The sequence below is a fragment of the Xyrauchen texanus genome, chromosome 17 (genome assembly GCF_025860055.1).
Source record: "Xyrauchen texanus isolate HMW12.3.18 chromosome 17, RBS_HiC_50CHRs, whole genome shotgun sequence".
Taxonomy (NCBI): domain Eukaryota; kingdom Metazoa; phylum Chordata; class Actinopteri; order Cypriniformes; family Catostomidae; genus Xyrauchen; species Xyrauchen texanus.
This window is the reverse complement of record NC_068292.1, coordinates 32058004-32083895: the sequence shown is the minus strand read 5'-3', so window position 1 is coordinate 32083895 and position 25892 is coordinate 32058004. Positions and strand designations below refer to the sequence as shown.

General features: G+C 39.0%; 1 protein-coding gene across 1 annotated transcript in view; it reads left to right on the top strand.

Moving 5' to 3' along the window:
• Positions 1-3950: 3950 nt before the first annotated feature.
• LOC127657600 (transcription factor HIVEP3-like) overlaps positions 3951-25892 on the top strand; it is a 34518-nt gene continuing 12576 nt past the window's right edge. The window contains 3 exon segments of the mRNA XM_052146463.1: positions 3951-4072; positions 21246-24338; positions 24340-25837. Coding sequence (XP_052002423.1) covers positions 21658-24338; positions 24340-25837 — 4179 coding nt within the window. The 5' untranslated portion in view covers positions 3951-4072; positions 21246-21657.

Below are 25892 nucleotides of genomic sequence, written 5' to 3'. Positions count from 1 at the left end.
TTTACTTTTAAGGTTATTTTGAAGAATCTGTCATTGGACAAACCCATATTGATTGACCATTACTCAGCTGGTGGCCTAGTTTTTTGTACATCTTTGGATTATAAAAGTGAACTCATAAACAGCAGTTGTATAGCGATGCATATCATATCGTAATTTGGTTGGCGAATCCCAGCCCTAGTTCCAACTTTGCAGAATATTACAATTTTAATTGGTTAATAGATTGTGAAACAAGTGACTAACTTTCTTTAATGTGGGCCAGATAAAACTAGCAGAAACTAGATTAGATATTATCAGGCCTAAGTAAAATGTGGCGAGGGCCTGAATTCACCAAGCTTCACATTTATAGGAAAACACCCTGAAGGTATTTCCAGTGATGGTGGCAAAAAAAAAAAAAAAAAGAATAGAAATGAAATGAAACTTAAGTCTCCTAGGAATTCTCTGTTCATTGGGAAAGCCCCATTCAGACTGTGCTAGTTCATTAGCTCACTATACAGCATCACTGCCCACTGTTTGTGCAGCAGGAACATTTGTGAGCCGCAGACCAATCAGGAGGATTTTCCTATAAATCTGACCTCTGTTTACAAAGAGAGCTGTTATAATACACACATTCCAACATGTGCGAATGTGAGTGTTGGCATGTTATATGTGGTCAACCAGAACTTAATTGGTTTTAATTAATATGTTAATGTTTTTGGTTTGAAAGGGTAAATATTTGGGAGCTTGACAGTGACTGCTTGTGGTGGTGGAACTAAGAATCATATGCAGAGCATTGCAAATCCCTAGTTTGTCAAATCCTGGTGCACTCTCATCATTACTGCCTATATACTAGTTAAAATATATTCTAAACATTCATATTATTTTTATATCATATTTATATCATACAGCATACAATTTAAATTCCTGCTTGAGCCGAAACAGCATTTAAATGTAACTAAAACTTGCCAATTAGGACATATTTCAAATTTCAATACTCTGAATCCTGCCTGGCATTTCTGGAAACAGTCCCACTAGTAAAATATGTACATGTTTATATAAAATAGCATGTCAACTAATATGTAAGTAAAACTAAATGACTTACTCATCCGAAATTTTATCCTTGGCTAGATCAAGTCTCTCTTCAAAATGCAAACGTTCATCGGAGTCCCGCTCTTCTTCTGAGGAAAATGTGGACTTTTCCTAACCTGTGTGTTGTGCCATCTTCCAAACGCGCAGAAAAGTGAATGAACTTTGTTTTTAAGGCACAGTCGGGGGCGTTTACCATTTGCATTGATCGCCTCAGCACATTACCGTATGAATAGCTAACTCTGCCTTTGGGCGTGATCACGTTAGGGATAATTAACTGAGCCGGGAGAAACTGTACATTGCTTTGTTTCATACAGATTACATTGCAGGAGAATATTTTTTTTTATAATTTTAATTGTTTTATTTAAAAGTAGACATTTTAAGCTTTCTTTAGACATATGTTTCATGTTTGTGTGATAAGTATTCGTGAAGTTTCAGTTAATTTTTGTGACGTGTTTCAGAAATATGCTTGCGAACACAGAGACAGTTGAAAGCTCGCCCTTTTTATTTTCCTTATTTTACAAAAGCACAAGATGTTCTTGTTATTGTGAGTGTACACAAACAAAAGTAGACTCAGTTTATAGTCTCTAATGATGTCTTACACTTATCTGTATGCCCCAAAATGACAGAGTATTTTATGTTGTTTCCGCTGTAATGACGAAAAAGTCAGCACGTCCGTTGACCCCAGAGGGTTAAGATCCATAACACTCTTTTCCAATTATCTGTTGTCCAATATCTTTGTTTCTTTGCACACTCTAACCATTTCTTTTTGTTTTTCTTGCCATAAGGCCTGCCCCTCTGAGTCTTCTCATACATGAAACTGGTGTTGAGCAGGTAGAATTCAATGAAGCTGAGGACATGTAAGGCATCTATTTATCAAACTAGAGACTCTGATGTGCTTATCCTCTTGTTTATTTGTACATCTCCTTTATGCATTTGGCAGACGCTTTTATTAGGTTAGGAAAGCGACTTACAGAGCCTTTATTACAGGGACAATCCCCCTGGAGCAACAAGGACACAATGGTGGTGGCTGTAGGGTTCGAACCAGTGTCCTTCTGATTACCAGATTACCAGTTATGTGCTTAGACCACTACACCACCACCTCTCCTTCCACATCTCTTTCTGTCCTTGTTAGAGCCAGTTGTCCTTTGTCTTTGAAGACTGTAGTGTACACCTTTTTTATGAAATCTTCAGTTTGTTTTGACAATTTCAAGCATTTTATTGCCTTCATTCCTCAAAACAGTGATTGACTGTTGAGTTTCTATCTTTTTTTATTGTGTTTTTTTTTTACTTAAAATTGACCTTAAAACATGCCAGTCTGTATTGCATACTGTGGCAACTCCAAAACAAACACAAAGACAATGTTAAGCTTCATTTAATGAACCATATAACTTTCAACTGTGTTTGTTATAATGGCAAGTGATTTTCTTGTTCCAAATTAGCAATTTAGCATGATTACTCAAGGATAAGGTGTTGGAGTGATGGCTGCTGGAAATGGGGCCTGTCTAGATTTTATCAAAAATGATTTTTTCAAATAGAGTTGGTGCTGTTTTTTTATATCAGTAATGTCCCGACTATACTTTTTGAACAGTTGAATGCCACTTTTGTGAATTAAAGTAACAATTTCCTTCTGAAACAGAAAAATCTGTACATTATTCCAAACCTTTGGCAGACCGTGTATATCCATTTATGTATAGTATAGTATATATTTTTTTTATTAAGTTCACTCCGTTGTTTTGAAAAAAATTATTTTTTTTTTTCTTGTTTCAGACGCATACATAGCCTACTATATGTTCCAACACGTACATTAATATAGTCTTTTATATGCTTGCATAGTTGGGAGAGCCCCATCCAATCAGTGGTCCAGCCAGCTCATCCTGTTGTCATTATCCAAATATGTGGATGTCAATATCCAAAGTTGTGCTTTTCATTGGAACAGCAGGAGTTAAGACGGCCAGACTGAGGTGACCCACAATTTGTTCAGTTAACGTGAGCCTACAAATTCCTGTCAAGGTAAAAATATCACATGAACTACCCTAGATCAGTTCAGTGCAGTTCATTCAAAGGGACAGATAACCCAAAAAATTTTATTCTATAATTGTTTACTCACCTTTGTGTAGTTCCAAACCCAAATGACTTTCACAAAAAGAGAAAATGTGAAGACTCTTCCGTGCTATTTTCTAATGGAATTACAATGAACAGGGAAGCTTTCAAGCTTCAAAAAGTGAATCAGTGAATATCGACTTAAATTTCAGTCGTTTCCTTACACAAAGCTGTCATATGACTAATAGGAATATGTAATTCCATCCTTCAGATGGAATAAAATAGATGTCGTTAGGACTACTTTTATAATACTTTAATGATTCCTTTTCATCTTATTTGTGCTTGAAAGCTTCAGTCCCTGTTAAATACACTTTCCATTTGTGTTCCATGGAAGAAAGTCAGTCATGGGTATGGAATTTTTGGATGAACTATTCCTTTTTATTGGGGTTTGGACCATGAACAGGTTTTGATGAGTATAATCATGAAAACTAATGAAATAGTAAGTCACTTTGTTATAACAATGCATTCTGCTTCCATCAGCTTGTGATCACCACAATAAGGCTACCTGATGTTCAATCACTGTGACCTTGTTCATTCATACTCCCTTTTCTTCCTCCTCTATGTGTCTCCATGTCTCTCACACCCACTAGTTTTCTTACTGCTTGTCTTGCTCACCCTTTCTTTCCCCTTCCATCTCTCTCTCTCTCTCTCTCTCTCTCTCTCTCTGTCCACCCCCCACACACACACACACACACCACTCACTTTACTGAAGTACACCCACTCAAACACAAACATTCATATCCGCTGTGTCGTTTGGTGGCTCTCATTCATGCTTTGGTGCTGTGAGGTGACAGAGCTCTCAGGTAACGGACGGCACTTCCTCCCATCTCCGTATTGTACACTCTGTTCTATTTGGAGAACGGATTTTAAACTGGAATTACTAGACATACGGAGATCAGTTTTCAGAGTGAGTATTTGGCTGTTTTTGTTAACTGAGAGCTCAGGTTCACTTGTTGCAAAGGATTAGTTCTGTGCGTGTGTGTGTGTGTGTGTGAAACAATAGATAGTGCCCTTTGTGCAAAGATATGTTTGCACACATTGCCAAAGGAGTCACTCACCAATGGCTTCATGAGTTCCAATACTGGATACTGAGCTGGTTAAGTCATTCTGTTAAGTCAAGTCATTTTATTTGTATAGCGCCTTTCACAACATACATCGTTTCAAAGCAGCCTTACAGGAAATCATACATTAACCAAAACATTTTTAACTGTAATATCTATAAAGTCTTGGGCAGTTTGATTAAATATGATTGTGAATAAAAATTAAATAAATAATTATTGTATTTAGAACCCCTTTGTGCAAGCTGAAGGCGACCGTGGCAAGGTACCCAAAACTCCATAAGATGTTGTTTGGTGGAGAAAAATTACCTTTGGAGAAACCAGACTCACTGTGGGGCCAGTTCCCCTCTGGCTGAACAACATGAATATAATGCCAATTTTAGTTATTTGTGTGCAGTGCAGGTCATGGTTTAAATTTGTAAATTAGATAAGCGTTAAGGTCCTTTAAAAAAAAACCTTTAAGATTAATGACTAATGTCTTTGAAGTCCTGGATTAACTAAAGAAGTTCACATATATGGCTTTTCCACTTCACGGTACAGCTCGACTCTGCTCGCTTTTTGGGGGGTTTCCACTGTGGTACCTGGTACTTTTTTTAGTACCACCTCGGTAAAAATGTGACATCAAAACCCTGCAGATCACTGGTTGTTCAGAGAGAATCATCACTACTGACGTCACCGGATTTGCGACAAGGGACTTCATCCCGCTAGTATTAAAGTTAGCAATAGTGATGGCAGTGTCATTTGTTCACGTGACTTTCATATTTTAAAAGAATTGGCTGTGCGCAAAACCATGCTGTGGTCAATAAAAAAGGTGCAGACGTTCCTCTTGTTAGCAAGGAACAAAACGACGCAAAACGAAAAAGTATTTCTGGTAGTGTCTCATCTGTTGGCCACACACGGCTACCATCGGACCTACCAACAGTGTAGGGAAAAGTAAAAAAAATTGACCACAGAACCATCAAGGACCACAACAGCTGGAGTGGTTCAAGCAGAAGAAAGTGGAAGTGGTGGATGCTATCATTGGCAAGCAATGGGAGGGCGAGTGCCCTGGACTCGGCCACGGCGTTGTTGGAGTCCACGATAGAGGATGGAACATTTTGTTACCTTAACTCTATTTTCTGTTAGAAAGCTTCACTTTATTTAGTTGACCAGCTACTAGAGTAGAGTCGACCATAACGTGCAGTGGAAAAGTGCCAATAGATGCATTGTCCTTTGTTAGTTGGCTGATAAAGGCATTTGTTGGTAATGAAATTATAGTCTATGTATTCCATTTCAAGAATGTGGTCCATCAATAGACAAAGGTGATGCAGGCAGAGATCATTGAGTCGCATCTCAGTTTAACTGTTTTGGTGAGGTTCGGTGGGGTCCATCCTAAGCCCAAGGTTCAGGCAGTGGCATGTGAAGTATCCAATGTCTTACAGTTTGAGTTGGCATCGGTTCATCCTCTGAAGTCATAAGACTGAAGTGATGTCTGGCTAGCACCAGCTGTAGTCTGTCACCATCACTCAGCGACACATAACAGTGTAGTCCGACACAAAGCAGGAAAGGAGCTGGAGCTCGGGATATGAATCCCAAAGTTGAGACATGGAAACAAATAGAATAAAATTAGCGTAGATTCCATTCAATTTTATGCAGAGTAATAGATCATGATAGATGTTTCTGGTTCTAGCAGACCTAACTAAAGTAGCCTAATTGTGAGTTGATGGATTAGTTAGGTGTATGCCTGGCTAAATAGATGATTCATTAGTCTAGATTTAAACTGAGTGAGTGTGTCTGCATCCCGAACAGTATTAGTGAGACTATTCCATAGTTTAGGAGCCAAATATGAAAAGGATCTACCTCCTTTTATGGATTTTGATATTCTTGGAATTATTAACAAGCCAGAATTTTGTGATAGTAATGAGTGTGACAGAATATAGCATGTCAGAAGGTCACTTAATTGAAATATTATTAATTAATAATATTATTAAATATAACACCTAAGTTCTTTGCTGTAGAAGATGACGGAACAGTACATCCATCGATAGTCAAATTATAGTTTAGATATAGTATATTTTTAGAGGTTTTTGGTCCAATTATTAGTACTTCTGTTTTATTTTCTGTCTATCCAATCTTTGATTTCATTGATACACTCTGCTAAAGTGAAGAATTGGGAATTTTCGTTGGGTTTAGAAGAAATATAAAGTTGGGAAACTTCGGCATAACCATGGAAACTTATTCCATGGTTCCTGATAATATCTCCCAGGGAAAGCATGTATTAGGAGAAAAGCAGAGTCCCTAAAACGGATCCATGTGTCACTCCATACTTTTATTTGATTTGACAATTCCTTGTTTACACATACAAAAGTGGTAGTGGTCTGATAAATAGGACTTAAACCATGCTAATGCAGGTTCACAAATGCCAACATAATTCTCCAGCCTATTCAAGAGAATGTTGTGATCTATTGTGTCGAACTGTACTAAGATCTAAAAGCACTAGAATAGAAATGCAGCTGCGATCAGATGACAAGAGCAAGTCATTTGTACCTCTGATAAGTGCAGTCTCTGTACTGTGATGGGGCCTAAATCCTGAATGAAATTGTTATTGTATACCATTTCTCTGTAGAAATTAACATAGTTGGGAAAACACTACCTTTTCTAGTATTTTTGACAAATGGTAGATTTGAAATCGGTCTGTAATTAGCCAATTATCCAGGATCAAGCTGTGGCTTCATAATAAGCGGTTTAATAACAGCCATTTTAAAGTTTATTAGAATATGGTCTAAGGATAGCAAAGAGTTAATCATATTAAGAAGAGGTTCTGAGATTACAGGGAATACCTCTTTTAAGGGCTTAGTTGGTATTGGATCTAAAATACATGATGTGGCTTTTGATTTTTGCTAAGTTTTGTTAGCTCTTCATGACCTATGACAGCGAATGATTGAAGTTGCTCGTGAGGAAAATTATGAGAGACTGTTTTCTGAGGTGCTGTGACTGTTGATTGCATAATTCCAATTTTATTTCTGATTATTTCAATTTTATCAGTAAAGAAATTGAAATGAAGTCATTACTATTGTGCTGTGAGTATCTGGTTCAGTCGATGCTTTATTCCTAACCAATTTAGACAAAGTACTGAATAAAAAAGGAGGATTGTTGTGGTTATTTTCAATTAGTTTGCTGAAATATGCAACCTGGCAGCTTTTAGAGCCTGTCTGTAGCTACAGACACTATCCTTCCATGCACTGCGAAATATCTCTGATTTTGTATTCTTCCAATTGTGCTCCACAGCTGCTCTCTTGAGAGCATGAGTGTGATCATTGTACCACAGTGCAGAGCTTTTTTCTTAAAATGTTTTAATAGAAGGGGGCGACACTATCAAGGGTGCTAGAGAAGACTGTATTTATATTTAGTGGTCGAAAGAATAGTTTTACCTGAACTGTAGCGTGGTGTATATTGAGTGACATTAGCTGATCACAGCAAACAAGAGACAAGGTAATGATCTGAGATGTCATCGCTCTGCTGTAGAATTTCTATAGTATCAACATCAACTTCATATGAGAGAATTAAATCTGGTGTATGATTATGGCGATGAGTTGGTCCGGTCATATTTTGTCTGACTCCAAGAGAGTAGAGAATATCGATAATTGTGCATCCCAATGTGTCATTTTCATTATCTATGTGAATGTTGAAGTCAGCAACAATTGAATCTCTATCTATTTAATTACTAGATATGATCTAGTATGTGCAAATTCACCAAGGAAACCAGAGTACGGCCCAGGTGATCTATATACTGTACCAAGGGCAAAAGACGACAGAGTGATCTCCCGACTGGCAAAGCCAATCATCGTTAGTGCTGACATGAATAAAAATGTTAGAAAATCTGTGTTTAGCATTAGCCAGCACTAGTAAATTTTATCTGATGTCAGACACCCAAGCGTCTTTTTAAAAATTATTAAGGCTCTTTCAACATGAATCTCAGTGGGTGCTGAGTGGGGAGAATCGATTGGAAACCCTAACAGGAATGGGTGAGTGGTGTCGCTTTGCTGAGCGAGTATGCTGCCGAGATGTCACCCAAATGCCCTGCTCTTCAGCTGGAACCAAAGTGTGTGTATTGCTCGTTGTTCTACCCACATTCGAAACAGGATCTATTGGCTTCTCTTTCTCAGTGACCTCCACTAACATTCGGATGCGTGTCTCTAACTCATTAACCTTATCTGTCAGCCTGACTAATTCCTTACATTCCTTGCCATGACTTTCCGCAGTTGTTTGTTGTTGTTGTTGTTATGGTTGTTCTTCAGCAGCAAGGATTTGAGATCGATGTGATTCGATGTGGTTCCTAATCAGCAGATGTTTGGGATTGATGCAATAATCTGTGTAAAACACTGTGGAGAAAACAAATGCATGCAGTCGAGAATCCAATGTTTACATCACATCCTGTCTACAAAGATGCCTTCATCAGGTAGTTCAGGTAGTTTTGAAGTGGTGATTAGGTGAAAGAATTTAAATGGGGGCTGAAAGAGCAATTGAAAGTTTTATCAACTCATGTCCCAATTTTTACCACAAAATTAGATTTGTAGTTATTAGATATTTGCTTAGTTATGTCTAAAGCTCACTTGAATGTTTTCTAGACAATTAAACATGATATCATTGTGTCTTGGAAGGTTGTCTGAAACCAGTCATAGGAGGGTACCTTCCTATAAAAAACGCTGTCTGTGAAGTCACCGACTGATAAAAACTGAGTCAAACAGAGTCAATTGGCTGACTGGGCAGCGAGGTGGCAAAGTTGTTTTCAGACACAGCCTATGACTTAGATAATCTCTACATCAGGATGAGAAAGTCCAGGTAAGGTGCACTTTTGAAAAGCCCAGAGAGGTTTTCTCATTAACGCCACTTTGTTTTTGGAAGGTTAAAGCTAGGAGAGACCTGAGAGGTGGCAGTAACAAGGAAATAAATCTTAGAAATTCTGCTGGAGTATGACTAATCATATCAGCGGCTGTGTGGGCCGGCCTGTGTGCTTATTAGAGTTATGCAGGGCATCTGATTCACCGTCGCTCTTCGTTAGAGGCACTACTTGATTCACTTCCTGGTGTGGGTGGATTTTTTCCTCTCAGCCCTGTGCTCTGAAAGCCTCAGGATGAGTTGATTGACGGGCCCTATGTATGAACACTATGTTGTGGGTGGTTTGGAAGAGGGAGCCATTCCACTTGTTCTTCTGTGAATGTAAATGAATGAAACTCACACTGCTCATCTTTCTCATTCTTTGTCTCTGGTTTCTATGGAAGCCCTGAGCTGGCCATATTTTGCTAGAGTGTAGTAATTGTAGTAGGCCACATTCGAAGAAGGTAGCGTGGGTTCAAAAGTCTGTGCCCAAATTGAATATCTGGGATTCCATATCTATTTTAAACCTTGAAATGAAACAAATTTTATGATTTCGATAAATTTAAATCTAAGAAACGTAAATTACAGTATGTAAAATGAAATATTAACATTCAGCACAAGGTATGCTAACTAATCAGAGAAGTACATTTGTGACATTGACCGTGTTCATTCGTTGCACCATCTTTGATTTTTGATGGGAATGAAAAAGAGTCTGTGAGGGATAGATGTACCATCACTTCAATGGAATGCACTGTATGAAGCTATCAAAAAGCTCCTCGATCACATCTAATTTTCTGATTAGGTTTTGCACAAACTTATGGAGTCCATAAGTCCATAAGGAGCAACCTGGCGTTAAATGCCTTGCTCAAGGACACAATGGTGGTGGCTGTGGGGATCGAACCAGGAAACTTCTGATTACCTGATTACCAGTTCAGTGCTTTAGCCCACTACGCCACTACGACTTAAAAAAGAAAACTGATCCAGAATCAGGTTTCATTCTTTTTTGTGTGTGATATGTATACCTGCTCCAAAACAAGCACTTTGGTCTGCTGAAACTGAATAACTGCTGACCTGATTTGCCCTTGTTGCTTCTTAATCCAAGCAAACACTTAAAGCCTTCACAAGTCTGTCTGCCAGCATCTAAAGGTCTGTGAGGTAAGCCAATCAGTTCTTGGAGTTATTTTGGGTTTGTGGTACTTTACAATTGGTCTTTCTCGATTTGGAGCAGTTAAGTCTGAGATACATGGTATATTATTCCAAGATAAGTGAAGCTCCAAGTTTTTATGGCCTTTTATTTCGCTGTTTCCAACCCTGGCACTTAAAATCAGCCTTAAAGTCAGTTTTTATAGCTCTTCATAGCTGAGAAAGGATGATGTTTAGTATTAAAGGGGTCATACATTATCATGAGGAATCAAATTTTCCTTAAAAAACATACTTTCCAAACTCAAAACATCCTTCCCAGTCCAAATAATTTATTAAAACCAAGTTGCCAAAATAGCTCTTTCTGAAATTCTCTGAAATTCTGACATAAGAAATCCACATTTGTATGTCAACAATAACTGGGTTTTTTTCCAATGTTTCAAGCTTGCAATTTCCAGTTTCCAATAAGTAATTGAATTATTGCACGTTCCCATTCAGTACGTCATACCTTGTCAGGATGGAGCAGCTGAATTACCTTGCTTCGCCAAGTTGCATTTACATTACTGGAGCAATTGTACATAGTTTATTTTTAATGCTGCCAGGAGATGGTGCAGAATGAGTTTAATAAATCATATAATGAGGGCTGAAATGGCTACTATGCCCATAAGCCACCAGCCTCTGTATATCTGGGAGCACCTACACTCAAAACTGTTCTGTCGGATTTTGAAGACTCAATTTAATGACCAGCTGTGGTTTAAACACTTCCGGATGCCTGTTCTTCAGTTCCTACCCTTCGTTGGTCCATTTACATTAAGCTATCGCAAACCACAACACATGCTAACATAAACTTTTTAGCGAATTTTGAGAGTTTATTCGGCTATCAAGCATTTCCTTTCAGGTTTTCTTAAGAGCCAGTTTAAAATTTGCACAAAAATAGTTGAGTGGAAACCCATTCACTGCCTATTCTGTGTTCAGAAATTTGGCCTGCCCAGTAACAGTGTGGTAATGCAAGCAGTAAAATGTGGGTCAGTTTATCAAACCTTGTGCTTAAGGTTCTTGATCATTTCAGTAAAATCTTAAGTCTGTGGTGCATTTTTGTTTTTTTAATTGTAGATTGTTATGTTATCCTGCAACAATTTAACACTTGCTTTGCAAAGAGGCTGTTAATAAAGACTGGAGCGGTTAAAAACATATATTTGACCCAGAAAGATTTGTTCAGGCAATCAGTGTCACCATAAGCACAAACTTCAGAGAGAAGACTGCAGGCATGCAGGGCGTGGTGTGTAGACATCCTTGTAAGGTCCTTGTTCTGAGAACTGTAGGCTGACCGGTTTGCATGCATGTAAACAAATTATATTCATAATGTATGTCAATATTTCTGTAAATATACAGTAACTTTGAAGCATGTCCGGGGGTTAAGCTCCCTGTTTATTTCGTATGTGTTCATTTTTTGCGGGCTCTGTGTTTAATTACCCATATGGAATGCCCCCCTTTGGTTTATAACATTAAATATCCGATCATTGCAATGGACCTTTGGAGACGTAGAGTGGTTTTCTGATCCCTGATTCATGTCTTTGGATCAGGTGAGGGCCTGCTATTTGTCTGGCTGCATGTGCTTGAGGAAGAAACGCGGCAGGAAACGTGGTAAACGAGAAGCTCTGGTGAGATTAAAGAATAATTTGAGGAATCTGGCCAATGGGTTTCCGATCGTTGACAAAGATTGTGCTGCGGTGCCGATCTTGTTTATATGCTCATACCTGCTGCCTGTTTTCCCGGTTCTCTCTGTCAATGTTGCAAATTTTTCCGTCAAGGAATGAAAACCGAATCAAATCTTCGCTCACTGGCTTGCGGAACGCCAATGGAATTAACTGCTACCTTTTGTAATCTGCCTCTTGACTCCATTTCAGTGCAAATGGCTTTGGTTAATGCACAATCTCTTGTCAACAAAACTTCTGTTACATGAATTGGATTTTTTATTTGTTTCTGAAACATGGCTAAATGTTGCTGAGACAAGCCTTCTTACTGAACTTTCTGTCGGGTCGGAGGTTAGCAATTATTTAAAAAAAATATGTCTAAATGTAGAATACTGCCAGTTGAAAATTGAGAATTTTGAAATGCAATTAATTATGGTGGACATGTCTATGCCTGTGCTTTGCATTCTTATATATAGGCCTCCTATTTACAATAAGGACTTTATAGATAAGTTTTCAGAGTTTTTATCTTTTATTGTACCATCTTCTGATAGAGTTTTGATTCTGTGTTTTTAAACATACATGTCTGCTGCCCTTTAAAACACTTGGCCGAAGAGTTTTTAAATCTGGTTGATTCATTTAATTTGTCCCAATGTTTTTCTGGTCCCACACATGAACATGGCCATTAACTCAACCTGGTGCTATCCTTAGGTATTCCTGTGGCTAATGTTATTATTGAGGATACTTTGTTCTCGGACCATAAATTTATTGTTTTTTTATGTTGCTTTTATTGGTAAAGTTCAAAAAATCATCAGTCACCTGCTTTTTTATCTCATGTTTTTACTTCATCCATGGCCATTGAGTTCTCGACTGCTTTTAGTACATCTGTTTTAACTACTTTTATTGATTTCCCCCACCTCATCCTCTGCGGGACCTAAGGACCTAGTTACTCTACTTAATTCTATCTTCACTAATATCATTGATTCGTTGGCTTCTTTTAAATCGAGGAGTCATAAAATAAGGACACAACCTTGGTTAAATGCTACTACACAGATTCTTAGACAAGAATGTAGAAAAGCTGAACATTAGTGGCTGAAAGACAAATTAAAGGTTTCTTATGATATTATGAAAGAATGTTTATTCATTTATCAAAGAGCTGTTAAGATGGATAAATCTACCTATTTCTCTTGCATTATCTCATGAAATAGCAATAATTCAAGAGTTATGTTTGACACCACATGTAAAGTATTTGTATCCAGTTATTACAACTTTTTCAAATACTTCTATAGACTTGTGTGAAAAGTTTTTTTTTTTTTTTTTTTACCTTTTAGTGGATGTTTTATTTGAATCTACTGCTTGTTCACATTGTTTTAGTTGTGACCTGTGCCTTCTCACCTTTTTAAAGAGGAAGTGGACATTATTGGTCCTAGTGTTTTATCTATTATAAATAGTAGTCTGACATGTGGCATTGTCCCTGGCTAGTTTTAAAAATGTGTTTGTTTTTTTTCCTCTTTAAAAAAAACTTGGATCCCTGGGACTTCAAACATTTTAGACCCATCTCCAAAATACCATATAAACAAGATCTTGGAAAGGAAGTTCCCTCTAGGGTTAATTTAAAAATATATATATATATTTTATCATGTTTATGCTGATGATTCATGATTGTATTCACCCTTGAAGCACTGTGATGTTAACTGTAAATACGTTAGAAAAGAAAGTAAAATTTGTGGTAAAATTCGATGTGATAAGGATATGACCGATAGCTTTGATTTATTGCCTGGTAACAAGAACTCTCATGTTAAACATTTTCTGACTTTTCCTAAAATGTATTAAAGGGAACCGTTTATAAGTAATTGCAAAAAAAAATAAAAATTTTAAGAAAAGATCTAGCATTCTTTGTTTGTAAATGGCTCTTGCTTTTGTATACTTTGTTATATAATGTAGTGAAATACTGAATCTTTCAGTATTTGTGTGCAAAAGTGTCAAAGTACTTTTTGGGAGACACTGTTCATTTGAAAAATATTGGCTGTCCACGCTGCTCTCTAGATATTGAGAATTGGTCATTGGAAAAACCCTTACTGATTGGCCTTTAGTTATGGTTTGCTTTTTTGGCTTGTAGTTTAACAAGTGACCAGTAATTATTCCATTGAAACAATGTTGTTTCCTGTGTTGGACATGGATGGTAAGAAACACGGTTTAGAGGGGTCATGATCTTTACTGAGTGTTGATGTTCGTGCCAGTACAGGCAGGGTGGTGAGGTGTACATCTGACTCCTGCGAAGTGACATTCGGAATGGGCCTCCATGTATGTCTTTGATGAACATGTTGATGTCCCAGCAAGTAGACACGTGGGGTTATGTGATGCTGCCACTGGCATGTGGAGGTCAGCCTGTTTATCTACTTCCTCTTATCGTCGTTCCACTACACTCAGAGAGGATGCTGGGATACAAATTTAGACCTCCAGCTCACCTTCCATCTGCCATGGCTAGCTTTGGGCCTGTCTCCATGGGAACCGTAGCCTTGCTGCCAGGAGTACAGAAACTGAACAGAGAGGCACTAACTCTTATCAAGCATTTATCCATCAATATCCTTTACTGTAAAAAAACATTTTCACTATTTTAATGGTCCCATCACCATGACATCATAAAGTCTATTGTTGTCAAAAGTACCGGTACTTCGATGCCAAGTCAATACTGAAATAAAAAAGATGTAACGATACCAGTGTTTCTGCCTTAATGTCTTATTTGATCACACTAGGCCATGTCGTGAACTGTTAATCCTGAAATGTAATGCTTCTGGCAAAAAACACACGTCGTAATAAAAGCACGAATCAAAATAAAAGCTAGATGCCTGAAATTTAAGAAATTGTGACTATATAGTAAAATGTAATATTCACTGTAGTAATAATAATAATAATAATAATAATAATAATAACTAAGCAATATATAACAAGCAAGACTGCTGTTGAATAAAAGTTTGGGGGAAAAGGCAAATGCATGTTGAAAAGTTCCATGTTCACTTGTTAAATGTTTTAAGAATTAATTGATTAGACACCATTTTGATTATGAAATTAAATTAAACTTTAAAACATGGAGTAAAATAATTATCATTATTAAACTATGATTATTAAAATAATTATACAATTACTAAAAATAACTAAACTGGTGTGTTCAGCATTATCTAATTAGCATATTTTTGCTGTAGTATCGAAATTGTTTTCAAGAACCGTGAAATTTCATTGGTGTCGGAGCCGACTACTGAATCTTTGGGACCTTGACAACACTAATAAAGAAAAGTATTTGATATGCAGTAAAATTGGATTATCATCTTAGTTCACCCAAGAATTACAATTCTGTTTTAACTTACCCTTATGTTGTTCCAAATCCATAGACTTTGTTACGTGGAACACAAAAGGAGATGTTAAGCAGTGTGTTAATCTCAGTCACCATTCACTTTCATTGCATCTTATTCTATGCAGTGAAATTAAATTGTGACTGAGGCTCAGAGATTTGTACCACAGAAGATTGAAACTACAGTCTTGACAACATGCTTGCATGTCGCCTTTAGAATCCTTGAAAACCTTTTAATTGATTTGCAGCAGAACCCAAGTTGCACACCATCTGGGTCAGCTCACCTGTAAACTACTAGAAACAAGAACCAACCACATCCAATGGGAAGATGTTTAGATCATTCTAAGGGGGGTAATTAACATACAATGAACAAGGTGACAATATGTTATCAGTTCTGGCAAATTTGTCAGTAGGACAGTACAGGTGAAACTCGAAAAATTAGAATATCGTGCAAAAGTTCATTAATTTCAGTAATTCAACTTAAAAGGTGAAACTAATATATTATATAGACTCATTACAAGCAAAGTAAGATATTTCAAGCCTTTATTTGATATAATTTTGATGATTATGGCTTACAGCTTATGAAAACCCCAAATTCAGAATCTCAGAAAATTAGAATATTACACGAAATCAATAAAAAAAGGATTTTAAATACAGAAATGTCGGCCCTCTGAAAAGTATAATCCTGCATATGTACTCAGTACTTGGTTTGGGCCCCTTTTGCATTAATTACTGCCTCAATGCGGCGTGGCATGGATGCTATCAGCCTGTGGCACTGCTGAGGTGTTATGGAAGACCAAGATGCTTCAATAGCGGTCTTCAGCTCTTCTGCATTGTTTGGTCTCATGTCTCTCATCTTTCTCTTGGCAATGCCCCATAGATTCTCTATGGGGTTCAGGTCAAGCGAGTTTGCTGGCCAATCAAGCACAGTAATACCATGGTCATTGAACCAGGTTTTGGTACTTTTGGCAGTGTGGGCAGGTGCCAAGTCCTGCTGGAAAATGAAGTCAGCATCTCCATAAAGCTTGTCTGCTGAAGGAAGCATGAAGTGCTCTAAAATGTCCCGGTAGGCGGCTGCGTTGACTCTGGACTTAATAAAGCACAGTGGACCAACACCAGCCGATGACATGGCTCCCCAAACCAACACAGACTGTGGAAACTTCACACTGGACTTCAAGCATCTTGGATTGTGTTCCTCTCCATTCTTCCTCCAGACTCTGGGACCTTGGTTTCCAAATGAGATGCAAAATTTGCTCTCATCAGAAAAGAGGACTTTGGACCACTGAGCAACAGACCAGTTCTTTTTTCTTTAGCCCAGGTAAGATGTTTGACATTTGAAGCCCATGTCCAGGACCCGTCTGTGTGTGGTGGCTCTTGATGCAGTAACTCCAGCCTCAGTCCACTCCTTGTGAAGCTCCCCACACATTTGAATGGCCTTTTCCTGACAATCCTCTCCAGGCTACGGTCATCCCTGCTGCTTGTGCACCTTTTTCTTCCACACTTTTCCCTTCCACTTAACTGTCTATTAATGTGCTTTGATACAGCACTTTGAGAACATCCAACTTCTTTTGCAATTACCTTTTGAGGCTTTCCCTCCTTGTGGAGGGTGTCAATGATGGTTTTCTGCACTACTGTCAGGTCAGCAGTCTTCCCCATGATTGTGAATTCAACTGAACCAGACTGAGAGACCATTTAAAGGCTCAGGAACCCTTTGCAGGTGTTTAGCTGATTAGAGTGTGACACTTTGAGCCTACAATACTGAACCTTTTCACAATATTCTAATTTTCTGAGATTCTGAATTTGGGGTTTTCATAAGCTGTAAGCCATAATCATCAAAATTATATCAAATAAAGGCTTGAAATATCTTACTTTGCTTGTAATGAGTCTATATAATATATTAGTTTCACCTTTTAAGTTGAATTACTGAAATTAATGAACTTTTGCACGATATTCTAATTTTTCGAGTTTCACCTGTAGATGTGTAGAGGGAAATGTGAGATTTCTAGTTGAGGAGCTTTAAAACTTGTTTTAGATTTTTTTAACTGCTGTCTGGAAGCTTTGTTAGGAATTCTGAGAAGTTTGTCATATTTGTTGAGCTCATTCTCTGCATGATATTTGATATGTTCAACATCCAAAGGGTTCAGTGATGGTTTGATGGATTAAAATCAGATTACCAATCCAGCTAATCTTGAAAGTGAAACCAAACCTAAATTACGATATTGGGCTTTTCACACTTTAAATTGTTAACTGTCATTTGTAACCCTTGGTAAATTCTGTCATTATTTACTTACCTGCATGTTGTTTAAAACCTGCATGACTTTCTTCGGTGTAACACAAAAGGAGATATTAGGCTGAATGTTACCCTCAGTCACCATTTACTTTTTTGCTTTCTTTTTACATATAATGAAATTGAATGGTGACTGAGGCTGACATCTTGCTCAATATCTCCTTTTGTGTTCCGAGCAGTACCGTCGCTCTCTAGACGCATATTTCGCAGTCTTCATAGGGCACTAAATCTCCAGGTAGCCTCCATCTTACCCTAGGGGGCACCAGAAACTCCACCGGCTGCCCTTACTCGCATGTTATACGTTATTCAAGAACCCGGTAGCAGTCGCGTAAAACAATCGATTGCCTCGCGCTCGCACTTTCTCTTGCGCCCTGCTCTCGTGCTCGCAGATAGTTCGCCCAAAAATGAAAATTCTCTCATCATTTACTCACCCATTTGCCATAATAATTATTTTCTGTAATTCTACACTTTCACTTTCACTCCCACATTCTGGTATGGAAGTGACATTTACTTTAACATTATGCCGCCTACTGGTTGGGACTGGTTAAAGTTGGAGATTTATAGTAAAAACATGGACTTAAATATTTATCTGTTTCTCACCCTCACCAATCATATCGCTTCTGAAGATATGGATTTAACTGTCATATGGATTACTTTTATGTTGCCTTTATGTCCTTTTTTTACCTGAATTCTGGTCAACATTCACTTGCATTGTGAGGACCAACCGAGCTGAGCTAGTCTTCTAAAAATCTTTGTAAGTGTTCTGCAGAAGAAGTCAAATGCATATGGAATGGCATGAGTGTGAGTAATTGATGAGAAAATTATAATTTTTGGATTAACTATCCCTTTAAGTATCAAAAAAGGTAGTGTTAAAGTGGTGCAAACCCACTTTCAGAATTGCAAGTGCCTAACCCAGCATTAAAAGATCACGTAACTCAGGGTTTCAAAAAACATTAAATGTCATTGCATCAGGGTCTGCATGTCTGCCTGAGTTTTATGATACTGCCACTCCATTCATGTTTAAGAGACAGTGCCTTATATTATCCCATTCTCCTTGAATCTTCTGTTGATCCTTCACTTGTCCTCTGCCTGGCTTTGTTCTTCCTGCGTCTCTCTGCTATTGATGTTACGTGAGCCAGACAGAAAGAGAATGAGTAGTGCAAAATTTGTGTGCTGTCTATTCTTCAAGGTGCTGGCAGCATCATTTATTGTTTTTCTGCTGACTAAGGATCCAGTGTCCAACGTCCAACCCTTACTCTCATTCTTCTTGTCTCATGCCTCAATCTTGTTCTCCTCCCTTCTTTCCACTGTTATCATCATCATCATAAGTAGAATTCTGTATTACACACATATTTAGATTTACATGCTTACAGGTGTTGTGAGTATAAGGTAAATTCTTCAAGTGTACTGTACTAGGCAAAAGTGTGGACACACCTGTTCATTCCTTATTACTATTTCCACATTTTTTAATAATTGTCATGTAAAAATTGTAAAATAACACCGATAGAATTATGTTGTAACCAAATCTTATATTTTAGCTTCTTCAAATTTGCCACCCTTTGCCTAAATTACAGCGCAACACACTCGTGACATCTGGGTGTGCTTTTTAAACGGCACATTCCCAATAATGCAGGGGACTTGTTGACTTCCTTAGAAATGTTTCCGGCCCAACTTTTAATATGATTTTTTTTTTATATAAAGACAATCATACATGGGCACAATTTTTATTTGTTCATGAAGCTCATTTCATGCATTTTTAGTGCATTAGCTCACAGTACAGTAGTAAGAGATGTGGGTTCAATTCTGGTCGGTGTCATGTTCCTATCCCAATTTCTCTGTCTCTCTTCCTAACGTCCTTTCCTATCTTTACTTTTTCTATTCAATTAAAAGTAAAAACAAAATAAAATACAGAATAAAATTAACTGTCACAAATTATTAGTATTTTGAACATTAATAAACTGAATTCATTTTTGTTTACTATTGACAAATTATACAAAAATATGTTAAATTTGAAATTTGTTGTGCTTTTTGTTTTGTTATTTGTTTTTCTTTTGTTTTTAGTTTTTTTTAATGTGTGCTTGGGAAATTTTGTAATGGTAGGTCTCCCAATCCAGTGCATTGCTCATAGATCACTATAAATAATTAATATAGTGCTTTCCCTACCCAAAATGCTCTTAATCTCCCAGTTTAAGAGCCACATCAATATCGTGTCAGAGATCATTAAGCTGTCTTGCACTGATCTTGGACGGATGAACAGACATCCATTACAGAGTGACAATGTCTCTTGCCTTTTGCCTTTAGTCTCTTGCCCCTCCACCCCATATCTAAATGACTTTCCTAGTTTATATCTTTTAGTATCAGTCTTCGTGGAAATTCCAACGATCAAGCACAGTTTAATTCTACAGTACACAGTTTGCACCATACACTGTAATGACCCTCTGTAAATCAAAGAGATTCATTATGAATTTGTGGTTCAATCCTTTCATTTAAAGTAAGCAAAAATACACCTATGTCATAAGTAATGATGGTCTAGTGTTGTTATATCCTCGATAATTGCTTGCTGTTGATAAGAGCCACTCCGTAACCAAAGCCTTCCTCTGCTCTGAAAAAGCTCATTAAATTGTTGCGCATCACTCAGCCCGCACCAGCTGTTTGGGAAAGTAAACTCAGTCAAGAATCTGTCAAGTTATTTCAAGAGGAAAAGGAATGGCTTTTTTACCTCACTGCTTTTCCCTCAGCGAACTGCAAGTAATGAAACCACAGTTGCTGTAATTTTCATAAACATAAGGGAGAAGAGGAAGATACCTAATTGAAAATGATAAATAGCAACAAATAAAAAACACTGCATGCACATACCAATCACACTCTCTAGTATTACATGATGCCAGTTTAATCAGGTACTTGGGACTAAATTATAGAATCACTCAGAAAACTCCCTTTTACTTTGTTTTTATTTTCCTTGACCTATGGATAAACCACTGAGCATTCAAAATAAACTAGAAGAGCTACAGTATGAGTTCAGCATGTGGCAGTTATCTCAAGATGCCTAAAAATGTGGTCTCGTTTGCTGATTGAACTCCTTCTGTGGAAAAAGTTAAGTGCACTTACTTCTGAACACCCATGTTTATATATTGAAGGCATAAATGTTTTGTCAGACTGGGGGTTGCCATGATCAAGTAAATTTTACATTTTAGGAATATAGCAACTTTAACCTGCAGTATTCATTATGAGTGCTTTGAAGTGGACTAAAGAGGTGGCCCCAAGCACTCCTAATGTCTTGACTTGGTCACTTTTATGTAAGTTACATGCAGGCAAACAAGACCATTTCTGTTTCTAGGCTTTAGGCCCTATTCCTCATTCATCCAAATTTCTGTTTTGGTTTCGATTAAATGACAACTTAGAAAAAAGAAATAACTTGTACGTCAACGAAAGGTGAAAAGAAGCAATTTAAATTTATATATACTTGTGAAATCATTTTGAAACCACTGGCTTGATAATAGCTTGAATCACTTTTGAGTTATAAGGCTCCGCTGTGTCCAGGCTATCAGTACCCAGCATTTATAAAATCTCAGTATTGTTTGAGTTGTTTTGCTAGGTTAGTTTCCTTTTTCTCTTTTAAACTTTGCAGTTTTAACTTTTAGTAGCTTGCCCAACACTGCTCATAACACCTGAACACTTTTCTGTTTTTGTCTCTGCAGGGCCAGTGAGCAGAGGCAAATAGGGCTTTAAAAATGATTCACATGTGAGCAGAGTAAGCACCTCAGAAGCATCTTGAGACATTCTTTGTCCTGACCCATTTCCTGGCATCAGCCCAAAAGACACACAATGATGAATTCCATGGAAGCCATTTGTGAAGAGGAGGGGAAACATTCAGCACACAACCAGCACTCACGTATATGGCAGCTACACACAGACACTCTTTAATTATGTATTTTTCAGTCAAAACATTATATAGTATGTGGAACATTAATTATGGCATAATACAATTATCCCCCTAAAGTGCAAGTAAAACTACTACCTATCTGAGAAGTACTGATGCAGTGATGTTAACTGGATTGGCACTCACAGGAGCATTCCTACTGCATCTGTGAGGCCTCCTCCCCACATTCTATGGAGGCGGAGGAAAGCTGGTCGGCTGATGGGAAGCGGCCTGGTGGGAAACAGCAGCCATTGTCGGAGTCCTTGTTAGGGGCACAGCTTCCTCAATTACAGCAACAAGTTACCTCGCAATCTATCCATGGATCTCATGGCTGCCTTCAACACAGGCAGCCAAAACGCTTCGAAATGCTCCAAAGACAGAAGCAGCAGTCACAGGCAAGTGTGTCATCTTGGCAGCTTTCAGGCATGCCTGGTCCTTCAAGACGCAGCTGTTCTGGCCCGATCGATCAATCTCCCCAAATTCATAATGTTCAGCAAACTCAATCTCTGCCTAATATGGAAGAACAGGAAGTCACCCCTTGTAGGAAAGAACGCAAACCCCAAAAACCGGGAAAATATGTGTGCACATACTGTGGCCGTCCTTGTGCGAAGCCCAGTGTTCTTCAAAAACACATCCGATCTCACACAGGAGAGAGACCCTATCCTTGTGTCCCATGTGGCTTCTCCTTCAAGACCAAAAGCAACCTGTACAAACACCGCAAATCCCATGCACATCGGATAAAAGCAGGCATGGCCTCAAGTCATGAAAAACCCAGTTTAAGCTGGCCTGAGAGTGGAGCCTTGGTAGAGGAGCAACAAGAGTGTACAGAAGGAGAGAGTACAGGTTCTGAGGATGAGACTGGGCAACACATACCATCTACATCACAGGACAGGCCAACTCTGAAGAAATGTTGTAAGGTGGAATTGTCATTTGCAGAGGAGGTTCCCCAAACTGAGGATTCACATGCAGTCAAGCAAAGGTTAGCAATGAGGCTAAGTGAGAGAAAGCGAGCTCCTAGGACATCTTCAGATGAAACCCGATCCTCATTGGGTCCCGGCAGTAAGGGCAGCACAGAATCTGGCTATTTTTCCCGTTCTGGAAGTGCAGAGCTCTCGCAAGTGAGCCCACCAAATCCCAGTGCTAAAACCTATGCTGAGATAATTCTTGGAAAGTATGGGCGACTAGGACAACAGCAAAGGATTCCACATCAACAACTGCAGTCATCATCAGGCCAACAGGAAAAATCACTCCCTTTCACTGTTCCTAAGACACAAGTCATTGAGCATATAACCAAGCTAATTACTATAAATGAAGCTGTTGTGGATACAAGTGAAATTGATAGTGTCAAACCAAGACGTTCATCACTCTCTAGGAGAAGTAGCATTGAGTCTGTCAAGTTCTCCTTACCCATAGAACCCTGTGTTTTTGAACCAAAAGGAGATGTCCCAGGCTCTTGTGGCTCTGCAGTTCAACATATTACTAGTAAATTTGCAAGTGATTTCCCAGGCTCATACTCTGCTGATAAAGTTACATTGGCTAGTCAGAGCTCCAGTGCAGTTCTGTATAGAAGTCAATCAGTGCCATCCTCTGCTGACACTTCAGATACAACTTCATGCAGCTTTCGTCTCAGTCAATCTTTTGATGAGCAACAAGCCATAGCAGCAGAAACGAGGATTGGCCCCCACCAACGAATGTTACGACGCCAACCCGCTATTGAGGTGCCAACTGGAGTGGACCTCATTACTGAAGATGCAAGCCCTTCTTCTAGATTGAAACAGTCAGATCCTGGGAAGAAGCATGAAAAGGAAATACACCTTTATGAGTGTGAAATGTGTGGGACTCGCTTGAAGAGGCAGGAAGCTTATGAAGCACACAGAGTTGCTTGTATGATTAAAACTCCACTGGGTCTTCAGATTGAGGATGGCAGTTCTTTTATTGAAACTCAGTCACAAATGATGAGCTACAAGATTAAAGACATGGCCATGGCTGTACGCAAGAGAAAAAAAAAAGAGGAAAGTCTTGAGGACGACCCTCCCAGTCCTGGCCCAACAGCAGTCTCCTTCAGCACTCAGATCCCATCAATGCTAGGCAGTACTGACAATCAGGGCACACCTGCCCTTTCACAAAGTGAGTCAGAAAAGAGGGGTCCCTGGAAAGAAATTTCTGTTATCCAACATACCAGATCATTTGAAAAACAGGAAAGCATTTCTATGGCAAATCAGGAAACAGAGAAACAAGAGCCATCTCAGGAGCCAAAACCAACCTCCATATCTAGGTTAACCCGTCAACCCAAAATTCAAGTTCCAGAAATCCTGGTTACGGAGGAGCCAGATACGGAGATGGTGTCACCTCCAGCAAACACATGCACCTCCAAAGAGTCAGAGAAGGTGGAGGAATTCCAATGGCCTCAGCGCAGCCAGAGTCTGGCCCAGCTCCCTGCAGAGAAGCTACCACCAAAGAAGAAGCGTCTCCGTTTAGCTGAGGCAACCCAGTCATCAGGAGAATCTAGCTTTGAGTCAATATCCTTGCCACACAGCCCAAGCAAAGAGAGTAATGTTTCCCATGCCTCTAGTCAGTCTACATCCTTTGAGGAATCAGGAAGGCCAGACTCTAAGATGCAGAGTGGCACCAGGAGCTCCCAAGGGTCTCACATGCTGACTGTTCCATCAAGTCTCCATCAACACCATCATTCTCACAGGGAGATGCGCCGTTCCACCTCTGAACAGGCACATGCAAGTCCTCCACATCCTGGACATGTAGAAGAAACAAGAAGTAAATCTTTTGACTATGGATGCCTCTCTCTACAGCACACCTCTGCTACTTGGAAGGAGAGAAGGAAATGTCTCTTGGTGAAGCATGCAACCCTTGGTGAACTCCGATCAGGAGGAGCCATCTTCTACACCACTTAGTAAACCTGGCATCTCAGCTGTGTGCCGCTCCTACACTGATCATCCTCCATTTACAATTAAAGATTATGGAATTGGAGGCAGGACCTCTAGGATTAGCTCTGAGCATATAGGGAAGACCTTGCAGATTTTCCAATCCCCTCTTTCTCTCCCACCAGCACTTTTTCCCCTACAACAAGCAAGTCCTAATTTTTGCACCCCACGTCAGCTCACTAGATTCTTTCCAGTCACTACTGCAATATCTGGGATCATTTCAACCCAGATGTTTCATCAAGCCCTCATTCACAGTGAGCCACCACAGCTGCATCCAAGACCTCTTGAGTATTTAGAACAATTAGGACTACCCCTTCAGCCACTCTCCACTTTATTTCCTTTGCAATCAAGGGACGTTACTCAAAATGTTTGCTTTCCCATGCCAGGTGGTCTGACTATTCAGGTCCCCTCAGGACCTCTTTTCAGGGAGTCTAGGTCATCACCTTCCTTCTTTTATAGTCCTGGTCATTCACAACAGCAGCTAATCCTTCCCCACAATCCTCATCCCATTATTGCTCCATGTCTTGAACAACTTGCCCCAGTGGTTTCTCTTGTAGTGCCTGTGCGCTTACAGACTCACATTCCTACATATGCTAGTGCCATGTATACAACCATCTCACAGATTTTAGCCACAACACAACATCCAATCTGCTGCACGTCTATGGTAATCATGAGTACGTTGGAAGACAGGCTTCAAAGATCTTACCTCAGGCTGCCCACCGCAAGTTCCAAGAGCTATATTTCCATGCCGCTGCCTCTGGAGCATGGAGCAGGAACTTCATCTGATGACAGCTATGGGCAGCTTGGTGCTGGTGGAAGTAAGCGAATACTGTCACCTGCAGGTAGTCTAGAACTCAGTTTAGACGCCCAACGGCATCAAAAACGGGTTAAAGAGGAGAAGGAAAAAGAAAAGGATCACAAGGAAGATGAAGATAATAAATGTGATAATACATCTCAGGAGGGGGAACAGGGTAAAAATAAGCTGACAGTGGGGATGGAAAAAGATGCAGGAGAAGTCATAGAATCTGACATTTTAAGCAAGCAGGACAAAACACAGCACAATACTGAGCCCTTAAAGCAGGAAGAAAGGAAAGAGGTAGGACACAGGTATGTTCCAAGGGTAACAAGTCTAGATAGAACCATGGACCCCTCATACCCCAGTTTACATACCACTACATCTGTCAGCTGGTGCTATCTGAACTACACCAAGCCCAACCCATCTACACACAGAGATGCACAAGCTTCCGTCTATTCCTCGTGGAGTGTTAGCATGCATAATCCCAATCTGCCTGGTTTTTCCACCAAGATTTTACTGTCTTTATTGCATTCCAAGCAGAAACATAGTGCTGAGACATACACTATAGCTACAGCTTCACTACCAAACACTGACAAACTGGTTCCCACAGGGAGCAAGAAGGCTAGCACCTCACAGGTAAACATCACTGTAATTTCCCTATTTGTGTCCTATAGAAATAAGTCTAACATGT